This window comes from Haliotis cracherodii, unplaced genomic scaffold, assembly GCF_022045235.1.
Source record: "Haliotis cracherodii isolate W230 unplaced genomic scaffold, xgHalCrac1.p SCAF_3, whole genome shotgun sequence".
Taxonomy (NCBI): Eukaryota; Metazoa; Mollusca; class Gastropoda; order Lepetellida; family Haliotidae; genus Haliotis; species Haliotis cracherodii.
This window is the reverse complement of record NW_027266286.1, coordinates 51,517,608-51,529,454: the sequence shown is the minus strand read 5'-3', so window position 1 is coordinate 51,529,454 and position 11,847 is coordinate 51,517,608. Positions and strand designations below refer to the sequence as shown.

General features: G+C 50.5%; 3 protein-coding genes across 3 annotated transcripts; all 3 read left to right on the top strand.

Moving 5' to 3' along the window:
* Positions 1-2,240: 2,240 nt before the first annotated feature.
* LOC139475510 (uncharacterized) lies at positions 2,241-4,430 on the top strand. The gene has a single exon (XM_071258704.1). It carries the CDS (start codon positions 2,241-2,243, stop codon positions 4,428-4,430), a length of 2,190 nt encoding a protein of 729 aa, XP_071114805.1.
* Positions 4,431-6,948: 2,518 nt separating this feature from the next.
* LOC139475840 (uncharacterized) lies at positions 6,949-8,072 on the top strand. Its single transcript, XM_071259043.1, has 2 exons — positions 6,949-7,448; positions 7,568-8,072. The coding sequence occupies exons 1-2, from the start codon at positions 6,949-6,951 to the stop codon at positions 8,070-8,072; spliced, it is 1,005 nt and encodes a 334-aa protein (XP_071115144.1).
* Positions 8,073-9,847: 1,775 nt separating this feature from the next.
* Positions 9,848-10,450, top strand: LOC139474936 (ATP-dependent RNA helicase glh-2-like). Its single transcript, XM_071258129.1, has one exon. The coding sequence runs from the start codon at positions 9,848-9,850 to the stop codon at positions 10,448-10,450; it is 603 nt and encodes a 200-aa protein (XP_071114230.1).
* Positions 10,451-11,847: the final 1,397 nt, after the last annotated feature.

The following is an 11,847-nucleotide window of genomic DNA, read 5'->3' as shown; positions in this document are numbered from 1 at the left end:
GAAACGGCAGTAGTTATGCACATCAGTGTAGAACCACCTCAGGATTATGGAACCACTCAGGATTATGGAACCAAGATGGCGGCACATCCGTTTCCGGTCACGTGACCTGTGCAGTGCACGATGGGTACCTGCGCGTGCCTCCAAGATGGCGGCGCCTCCGTTTCCGGGGAGAAGGAGGGGGAAACCCGGAGAAGCGCCCGTAAAAGGTGAACGGGATCGACATGGAAAGAAGCGCGTCAAAAATCGTTTGTTGTTGTTGTTGTTGTTCTAAACATAGACGGGGTGGCGGTGGTGAAGGGAGGGAGGGAGGGTGGTGGTGGTGAAGGGAGGGAGGGAGGGAAGGAGGAGGAGACGGGTTCATGGTTTGGTTTGGAAGGTCGTCAAAGCAAAGGAGGAAAGTTGTCTTTCGGGAGAGATGGGTGGCCCTGAAAAGGGCCGTTTTGATGTTTACATGCATGTACACGCCATGGTGCAAAGGCACGGGTGGACATTCATCTGTCTCCTCACAGGACACCTACCGGTGTGCGTTAACCGCCGCACGTAGGTGTCCTTGAGGATGGTCTTACAGTACACACATTGAAATGTTCCATCCCGTGCCCTTGTGCCAAGGGCGTACACAGGCAGGCCCCCTTGGCATGTACCGCATTGCCATGGTGGAGGCAATGGCAATGGCGGTACTGCTTCTTTCTTCTCCAACTCCGAGCGACACCCTTTGCACAGTGGCAAAGGGTGCACCACTGAGGCTAGCTCCAGATCCCAGTTTTCAGCCATTCTTGATTTTTCGAATAAATTTTACAAGTGACACTGATCCATTCGAATCCACTGTTGTTTTATAGGAGAGGTACTGACACCCTGCTTCTTGGTTGGTTCCCCAGGCCGCAGCCCCGATTGGTTCGTTCCGGTGCCTGGCCAGCACCTCGGTTTTCCAAAGCGGACCGACCCCTGTGTTTCTTTTCCATAGGAAATGGATTTTACCATGGGAGAGAAAGCACAACCCCGGTTCGGCCAATCAGAGACCGCCATGGCCCGAGCGCGGCTTCTGATTGGTCGATAACCCAGGCTTCGGATTGGTCCGATTTCGATCCGGGTTTATTTCTTCTTGGGTAGCCTTGGTATTTTTTTGTAGGTAGACGGTCGTCTGAATGCTAAAGGAAGGTGGACCTTCATAGGTAGACATGAACGTGGGAATGCCTACGTGATGTACGTGTGTGTCACTCCCATGCCAATCGGAATGTCATGTGGGTTCTTTGTTTTGGATTGTTGTTTGGGTTGGTAAAGCAAAGGAGGAAAGTTGTCTTTTGGGTGAGATGGGTGGCCCTCAAAAGGGCCGTATTAACAGGAACTTGAACGGGAACTTGAACGGGAACGCAGGACACGGGAAACGTCCTCCTAGGCAGCCGGCTCTGCTACGTTATTCGTGTACCTCTGTTTCTCTTCGCAGAGATAGTGTAGTTGTAGTTGCTTCTGGTGTTTCACCAGCCCGGTTAGCTTGAGGTAATCGCCGTCTGGGGACCACTTGTGATGTGCCGCCCAAGGATTGTCGTGGGGTGCCCATTGTCTCAGCCGCACACCACATTGGAAACAGCACACACCATCGGCACCCTGAGTGTAGACAAAGGCCGCATGAGCCATCTCTTCAGCAGTCTGATACATTTGCGTGGGCCACGTCTCAAACGAAGCGAGCCTTCTTTCAAAGCATAGATAATAGTGCGATGGCGTTTGACTGAGCAGTGACACCGCCTCCTCGGCATGACTCTTACTCCAACATCCACGAGTATCTGTACTATCCATCACCACATCTTCGCCACGTGTCGTCGTACCACTCTTCTTTGTTTCAGCCATTCTTGATTTTATCACATCAATTTTACAAGTGACACTGGCCCACTCGAATCCACTCTTGTTTTATGGGGGAAGAACCGGATCGAAATTGGCTGCTTCCTGGTTGGTCCAAAACGCAACGCACCGATTGGTTCGTTCCGGTGCCTGGCCTGCACCTCGGTTTTCTAAAACGACCCGACCCTTGTGTTTCTTTTCCATAGGAAATGGATTTTACCATGGGAGAGAAAGCACAACTCGGGTCGGGTGCTGTCTTCTGATTGGTCGATGCTGTCTTCTGATTGGTCGACAATCCAGGCTTCGGATTGGTCCGATTTCGATCCTGTTTTGGGGAAGGGTTGTCCATCCATCAGACGTTCAGACCCTCTTAGAGTACAGGCGTTCATCAGACACACATCGCTATCATGACGAGCAACCAAAGTACGCCCTATCGTTTGGAGAGGAAAGATACCACCCGCTCCAGACGGTTAAGAACTGCTAATCATACCTATCGTTTGACTTTCAACCCAGACTACTTGGACACCGTACCACCGGAACGCGTCCCCATGGAACTGCCAGCTTTAATTGACAGGGTGATCGATGACTTTTATGAACAGATGTCAGGTCAGAAGGGAGATCGTATTGGTCTAGGTATCGATCATCCCGCTTTGAACACCCCCATACGGATTCCCTTTCGACGTTTTGAAGATCTCCATGGGCTAAATATTTTGCAGGCCGTGGAAAAAGTCCAACAGTCCAACAAAGACCTGAACATCGATGCCACCATGGATGTGACTTTAGTACACGTCGCAGATCCCGACAGGCTAGGATCGGACAGTGGTGCTCCCCAGCTGAAAAACGTGATTGGACTCGAAGCTTTTTTAACACGCAAAAAGTGCATCGTACGGATCAAGAACGAAGATCAATCTTGTTTGGCACGGGCCCTGGTGGTGGCACAACATTATGCCCACAAACCCCATCCTCTGACCCCAGCATGGTCCGCCCGGCGAATGAGACTGACGAGAACGGATCGCGTCGACGTTCAAGGCATACAGGCACGGGCCTTGTTTCGACGCTTTGGCCTGCCTGAAGGTCCCTGTCAAGGCCTGGACGACCTCGCACGCGTGGGGCGGGCCTTGACCCACCTGCATTATCAACTGAAAGTCTACAGTCAAGAGGTGGGTCAGAGACTGTTGTACAAGTGTGATGAGGCTCAACCTCACGCCACGGTGCTGTATTTATATCATCATGATCAGCACTACGATGTCATCACTTCCATGTCCGCTTTTTATGGCTCTAACCATTACTGCGAACGCTGCGACAAACGTTACGACCATCCCGAAAAACATCCCTGCACCAAGGAATACCGCTGTCACCGCTGCTTCTACTCTAGTTATTGCAGACCCCAGGAAGAGCACGGGATCCCTTGCTTGACATGTCAAGGTTGGTTCCCCAATCCAACGTGTTACACCCGACATCTCCAGTCACCGTCAGAGGGAAAACCCAGCGCCTGTCAATCGATTCACAGGTGCCCGAACTGTTTTCAGCTGGTCCGCGTCTTGGAGGCCCCCATGGTTCACCACGAGTGCTTCGACGAAGAACATCCCTGCTTGGTGTGCCGAGAACCCATGACCCCAGATCATCGCTGTTACATGACGCCTCTCCGTGAAGAAAACGAGGAGGAGGAGGAGGAGGAGGAGGAGGGAGAGGAAGCGGAGAAGGAGGGGGAAGAGGAACAACATCACGTACAAGACGACGTCCAATACGTCTTCTACGATTTTGAATGCATGCAAGACACGGGGGAACACATTCCAAATTTGTGCGTTGTGCAACTAGGATGTGGACGATGCATCAGTGAAGTGAGCAAGAACTTGTGCGAACACTGTCCATGGAGAGAAGAAGGGTATGGTCCCAGCCGTGAGATCATGTTTCGAGGCCCCACCACGCGACATGATGTGTGTGTGTGGTTGACCACGTTGTCTGAAATACCCAAGAAGAAGCCCAACCCAGAGGAAGAGGAGGGCAGCACACGCAAGGGGACAACAGCCCACCTGGGGAAAAAAAGAAAACGGGATGGCACCCCCTCAAGAAAGTACGCTTCCAAACGTCAACGACATGCATCACCCCAGCAGGAGGCGGAGGAGGTGGAAGAGGTCATGGAAGTGGAGAAAACAAAGAAGCCAAAGAACAAGAACACCCCCCGCCATACAGTCCCGAAGGAGGATCGCATTTATGTGATGGCCCACAATGCACGATCCTATGATTTACACTTAATCCTGAAGGGCCTGTCCCCCCTCCTGGTGACACTCCCCACCAAGATTCGACATGGCCGACAAATTTTGCAGATGACCCTGGGACGGTTGTGTTTCAAAGACAGCTTAAATTTCATCCCTTACCCCCTGAAAGCCTTTCCCAAGAGCTCTGGGTTGAAAGAAATGAAGAAAGGGTACTTTCCACACTTTTTCAATACGAGAGTCAACCAGACCTACAGAGGTCCCTATCCACCAGCCGTCACGTACGATCCCGATGGCATGTCTCCCACGGAACGCACAGCCTTCCTCCAGTGGCATACCCAAAAAGTGCAAGAAGGAGCCTTGTTCGACTTACAAGGTTAACTTTTAGCTTACTGCCAGAGCGATGTGGACATTTTGAGACGCGGATGCGCCGACTTCCGACAGAACGCCATCCACTCGGTGGGTATGGATCCCTTTGTGGAAGTGATGACAGCTGCAGCGTTCACCATAAAATCCTTCCGAAAACACGACCTGAAACCCAATACCATCGCCATTCTTCCACCTCAAGGCTACCAACCCAAGAGAAACTATTCCCAGGCCTGTATGCACTGGCTCCACTATCTGATGGAAACGGACCCCCATCTACACCTCCAGCACGCCAGGAATGGCGGTGAAAAAGAGTTCACGTGTGGAGAGGGCCAACATCGGTACAGATGGATGGGTACGATCCAGCGACAGGGACCATCTACGAATTCCTGGGCTGTTTCTGGCATGGGTGCCAGGTCTGTCACAAGACCCAACGTGGAGAACCGCATCCCGTCCTGGGCTCGTCGTTGGGAGCCCGTTACACCGACACCCACTACCGCTTGAGTCTCTTGAGTCAACACCCTGAGGTGAAACGGATCGTCACCCTGTGGGAGCACGAGTTTACGAAAATGCAACGGGAGGACTCCGCTGTGCGTGCTTTCTTGCAGGGACCCCACTGTAGTCACGTCCCTGGGCCGCTCAACCCTCGCGACGCCTTCTATGGAGGACGCACCAATGCCACGCGATTATGCTACGAAGCCCAAGAAGGTGAAACCATCAAGTACATCGATATTTGTTCCCTTTATCCCTACATTTGTAAGACCGAAGCGTTTCCCACGGGACACCCGACCCTTCTCCATCAACCCCCTGTGGACACGTTGTTTGAACTGAAAGGCCTGATCCAATGCCGTGTCCTACCCCCGAAGCGACTCTACCATCCGCTACTGCCTTACAGATCGGGTGGCAAACTGCTCTGTCCTTTGTGACGTACGTGTGCCGAAGCGAGCACACGGACGAAGAGATGTCATGGGTGGGGACGTACGCCACCGTAGAACTCCAGGAAGCCGTGAAGAAGTATGACTACCGGGTGCTTCAGATCTACGACGTTTGGCATTTTGACACCTTTGCACAGCATGACCCCGACACCCAGCAAGTGGGACTCTTTGACACTTACATCGATAGACATTTCAAGGAGAAGCTCGAAGCCAGCGGATACCCCGAAGGATGTACGGATCACGACGCTTACATCCAGGAGATCTACGACAAAGAAGGCATTAGGTTGGACAAGGACCGCATCGAAAAAATCCAGGACGTCGCACGATTGCCAAGATGCAACTGAATTCGCTCTGGGGCAAGTTTGGGCAACGGGTAGACTACAGTCAGAACGTTTATATGAACGATCCTGTACAGTACTTTGCCTTGTGGAGGGATGAACGCAATACCATCGAGGATGTGACCGTTGTCAACGAACACATGGTGGAAGTGACCTATACCCAGCAGAAAGAATTCCAAACCCCTCATTCTCATTTCAATGTCGCCATCGCTGCTTGGGTCACCGCCCAAGCACGTCTCAAGCTGTACGAGACCCTTGCCCTGGTGGACTGCAGGGTCTTGTACTTTGACACGGACAGCATCATTTACATTCATCGACCCCACGACGCGAATCCAGAGCTGGATCATTCGTTGGGTGAGTTTACGGATGAACTGGACGGAAACACCATCAAGACGTTTGTGTCAGGAGGCCCCAAAAACTATGGCTATGAGTTAATGAACCCCAGACCCGATGGAACGCGCACGACCTGCAAAGTGCGAGGGTTCACTTTGAATTACCGAAACCAACGCCATCTCAACTTTGACACCATGAAAGGACTGATACTGGGACAACGGTCTGGGAAAGAGGAGGAGGAGAAAATCAGTTTGGATTACCCTCATCAGATCATTCGAAAAGGACCTCGGCACGAAAACGCACTCGTGACCCGCCCCACCCGAAAAGACTATCGTACCGTGTACGACAAGCGACGTGTCGTCTACGACGAAACCACAGGCCTACCTGTAGACACGCTCCCCTTTGGGTACAGAGACGACTTTCTATAAATTTTTTCATGACAGGGGATCGAAACTGAATCGACATGGACCCCTACAGAAAAAAACGGATCGAAATCTGACCAATCCGAAGCCTGGGTTGTCGACCAATCAGAGGCCGTGCTCGAGCCATGGTGGGCTCTGATTGGTCGAACCGAGGTTGTGCTTTCTCTCTCATGCTACAAGCCTAACCCTATGGAAAAGAAACACAAGGGTCGGTCCAGTTTGGAAAAATGGAGACTCAGACCAGACACCGGAACGGGCCAATCAGAAAGCAGGACCTCCGTGGCTTTTAACACGACCGATGCTCTCCGGTCATCACTTTTCACTGAACGGACCAAGCAACAACATCGCCCCTCTGATTGATGTTCCTCACGTTGTGTTGGTTGTTGGCGTTTTATCTGGAAGAAACACGTGTTTGGAGAGAGTACCATCAAGTGTTGACACACCTCCGTGAAGACTTGGAAAGAAACAACAAGAACAACAACGAAGAGAACATCCGGACAACATCATGTCGAAACGATTGAATGACAAGACACGAAGCGACATGAGTGGCCAAGGAAGCAGTGGAGATGGGAACGGTGACATGACTGCTGAACTGTGGGGTGAAGTGTACGACTTGCTGTGTTTAAAGATGAAGACCGACGACGCGTACGCCAAGTTACGTGCGAAGGGCGACAACCTGATGTGCGAACAGATACGTTCAAAGATGAGGAAGCTGACTGAACCCGAGAAAGGCACATCAAAGAAGACGATAAAGAAGATCCAGAAGAAAAAGACAAGCAAACCCACAACCGTTGTGGCCCCCACAGCAGCAGCAACACCCACCACCACCACCACCACCACCACCACAGCGGCAGTCCCCACCACCACCACAGCAGCAACAGCAACAACGGCTGCAGCGACAACAGACATCGAAACGATGGGGACATCCTTTTTGAAACCTGCAACGCCTGCAAAAAGACGATCACGGAAGAAATTATCTCTGAAGATCTCTCCTCAAGAACAGCTGTAAGTACCCTGCTCTTCTTTGTCTCGGTCATTCTTGATGTGATGTTGATGTTGATGTCGATGTTGATGATGACTCTACCTATTCCTATGATAAATGGACTCTGTCCTATGATTGACGGGACCCCTGATGTCAGTTCAGCCCAGTCCGTGCTAGAACAGTGGTGGGAACAAACCCCTCGGGAGCCCACCTATTCACCGAATGCCCCTGTGACGATGGCGACGGGTGACCGTGATGATCATGAAGCGCTCAAGCTGGCCACTCTCCCTTCCATGGATCTGGACACGCTCCCCCTGCTTGAGGCTTCTTGGTCACCAGCATCCCCGGAAGATGTCCATGTCTACTCCTCAGGTACGCCCATGGTTTGCGACGATGATGATGATGTTGATGACAACGTTGACCTGGATCCTTATGGAGAAGCTCAACTCACTCCCCTACAACGCGAATGTCGTGTTTGCCGACACAACAACATGCTAAGATACATCAGTTGCAACAGCGGGCAAGTGATGTGTCATGTCTGTTGTCTGGAGCTCATAGTCTGTACTTGTAGTATGTTGACCTATGACAGCATAATGACACATGATGACATGCCTATCACATCTGCTGAGGATCACATCTTATGGTGATCCTCCTCTTCACTCGAAGAACTTTACAACACGTAAGCTGCAACCGTGATCAAGTGATGTGTCATGTCTGTTTCAGGGAGGCCATAGGCTGTACGTGTTGAACGGATGGACCTCTCACATGTTTGAGGGAGGATCACCTCTAATGGGCTTGAAGATGGAAGAGGAAAACGTTGTCGCGTTATTGTTGTTGTTGTGGTTGTTGTAGGGACATGCAAAGCACTCCCTCCTCCATTGACTTTTCGTATTTCCATTGTATCTGGTTGTGATTCGTTTTTTTCATGATTAAACAGTGACTGATTGAACTGACTCTTTGTGTCTTGATTGATCTCAACTCCAATAGAGTGCCGAACCGAGGGTAGAGGTTGAGTTGAGATGTCGTTAACGTTGTCCGTCTGTCTGTCTGTCTGTCTGTCTGTCTGTCTGTCTGTCTGTCTGTGCATCTGCCATGTCAGTGCACACCCAAGTGTAAAATTAAAATAAAAATAGATAAAAGAGAAAGGCCATGCTTGAAAGATCAGCTGCCTGGTGTCAGTCATTCCAGTACGCATCGATCCCCACACCCCTCCCCGTGTACCATGTCATGTCATGGATCATGTCATGGATCATGCCGTGTGTCCGTCAACCCAAACACAGGATGACGTCACGTGATGAGGTGAAGGAGGTGGAGGAGGTGGAAGCTAAGGTCATGACCTTCCGTTGAAGGGCGTAGGGTGGAGAGTTTCATAAAAGCAGGCGAACCCTCAGACCTTCTTTCAGTGAAGTCACCGTCATCATGGAGCAAAGACGTTCTATGAATGCCATGTCATCCTCCCGAGATGTCGTCACCGATTCCGAGTGGGTGTCTGAAAAGGCGAGAGAACAAGAAGCGAGAAAACGTCCCCTCTTTAGTGACATTCTGGAGGGACCTTTTCCTTCTTACACCTTGTGTCATCCTTCTCATCCTCATTATGATTCATTTCAAGAACGTCTGAGGTCTTTTAAAACGTGGCCTAAACAGATGACCCAGACCCCGTATGACATGGCCATGGCTGGCTATTTCTATCCAGGACAAGGTGACTGTGTGACCTGTTATTGCTGCGGTGTGGCACTCCGCCAATGGGAAGCCACAGACCAACCCTGGAAAGAACATCTGAAGCACGCCAAAGTCCCCTGCGAATACTTGTGTGTGTTTTGTCCTGATGGAGAAGTGAACGAAAAATACAGACGTTTGGTGTCCCAAGAAGCACGGAAGAGAAGAGTCGAGTGTCTTGTTCACCCCAAGTGACAAAGTTTCTTTTTTCAAAGAGTACAGACGTTCATACCCTCGTGTTCACAAAAATCACAGGGACGCCCCCTCATCCTGTGACTTTTTGTTTTGTGGTGTTGGTTCATGTGAGCGGGGGATTAAAATTTTTTTTAAAACCCATAGTCGTGTTATGTGGTCTGTAGGATGAAGAAAAACAAAACAGGATCGAAATGCACACCCCGATAAAAAACCGGATCGAAATCGGACCAATCCGAAGCCTGGGTTGTCGACCAATCAGAGACCGTGCTCGGGTCATGCGGAACTCTGCATGGTCGAACCGGGGTTGTGCTTTCTCTCCCATGGTAAAATCCATTTCCTATGGAAAAGAAACACAGGGGTCGGTCCGTTTTGGAAAACCGAAGTGCAGACTAGGCCCCGAAACGAACCAATCGGGGGTGCGGCCTGGGGAACCAATCAGGAACCAGGGTGTCAGTGGCTCTCCTATAAAAACAAAACAAGAGCGAAGCCACTCACACACACACTACATTCTATGAAACCCATCATGCCAGCTCGATACAGTTGTATGAAGTGCCAGACCGACAGTCACAGTTACCTGTACTGCCCTGAAGTGACATGCCTCGAGTGTAACACTCAAGGTCACCGTCACTATATCTGTCCGAAGATGAACAGTCAAGAGAAGCAGGAGAATCGGAACCTGGGCCCCTGTTACAACTGTGAAGCCATGGGTCATTTCGCTGCAGATTGCCCAGAACCCAGTCGAAAGAAGACTCCCCATCGCCTGGACCGCTGTTACAACTGTCGAGCCCTGGGTCATTTCGCTGCAGATTGCCCAGAACCCAGTCGAAAGAAAACGCCAGCAACACCGTCCACGTCGACACCCGTGGCATCCGTGGCACCCGTGACACCCGTGACACAAGTGGTTCATCTCATCGAAGACATGCACGTCGATGTCCTCGACCTAAAAGAATGCCTCGCACAACTCCGTGCGGGCATCACACCTCGTGTAGAGAAAAGAAAACGGGTCAGAAGCCTCTCAAGAAAGCACGCTTCAAAGCGCCGACGACACCTTCAGTCCGAGGATGAGATGGAAGTAGAGGATGAAGAAGATAGATCATCTGAACAAAGTGACTAACGCATGGGCCATGCTGCCCCAATGTTTTTTACCAGTGTCCCATCGTTTGCAGTTTTTCCAGTGTTCCAGTGTTCCAGTGTTCCTGCCGTTTCCTGTCGTTTCCAGTTTCCAGTTTCCAGTTTGTTTTCCAACAGCCCTTTTCAGGGACACCCATCTCTCCCGAAAGACAACTTTCCTCCTTTGCTTTGACGACCCTCCAAACCAAACCATGAACCCGTCTCCTCCTCCTTTCCTCCCTCCCTCCCTCCCTCCCTCCCTTCACCACCACCACCCTCCCTCCCTCCCTTCACCACCGCCACCCCGTCTATGTTTAGAACAACAACAACAACAACAACAAACGATTTTTGACGCGCTTCTTTCCATGTCGATCCCGTTCACCTTTTACGGGCGCTTCTCCGGGTTTCCCCCTCCTTCTCCCCGGAAACGGAGGCAACGCCCTCTTGGAGGCGTGCGCCACCGGAAACGGAAGTGCCGCCCTCTTGGATGCGCACGCCACCGGAAACGGAAGCGCCGCCATCTTGGAGGCACGCGCAGGTACCCATCATGCACTGCGCAGGTCACGTGACCGGAAACGGATGTGCCGCCATCTTGGTTCCATAATCCTGAGTGGTTCCATAATCCTGAGGTGGTTCTACACTGATGTGCATAACTACTAACGGCACCCCGGACCTGACATACAAGCTCTCATACTTAAGGGCCGGTCATGTACTAGATGTGTCAGTCTCTAGGGGAGGATCATAAATTATGCACTTATTTGGGGAGGGTCTTGATAAAATGGATATTTTCTGATAAAAAATGTAGTTTTTTCATTTTTTTCTTTTCAGGGAGGTTGATAAAAAAATATTCAAAGGCCATGGGGAGAGTCTTAAAAATATGACAACCATTAGGTTGGTACAGAATTACATATCGTAGGTGAAGGATTAATAGTCACAAGTGTTCTCTGTCCATCATGTTGTTACAATATTATCCTTCAGAGTCTGTTGTTTTTAGTTAACGTCATCATGTTAATCCCTCGCACTTATTACTGTATTACATTCATGAAAGTGCGATCCATTTCCCATCAAATGGTTTTTGTGTGAGTGGTGGGTGCTAGATGGAGGGCAGGACATGCTTACCCAATTCGCAAACACATGGTGTTTTAACTGATTTTCAGTGGTCCATTCATATGATTGTCACCGCTTTTTTTTCCATTTTACGCCCAATGGAATCTCGTTGGATAATCGAGCCTGGTTATTCTCTGGCGTTGACGACATTGTACGGAATCATTTTGACATGAGTTAAATATCACTTCTTGTAGAAAGACACATGCGAATTTATGCACATTTCGTTGCGCAACACATAGGCGTATTTAACGTGTAAATGAGTAAGCGAATGCTTTGACCTGTCAGGTAAATCAC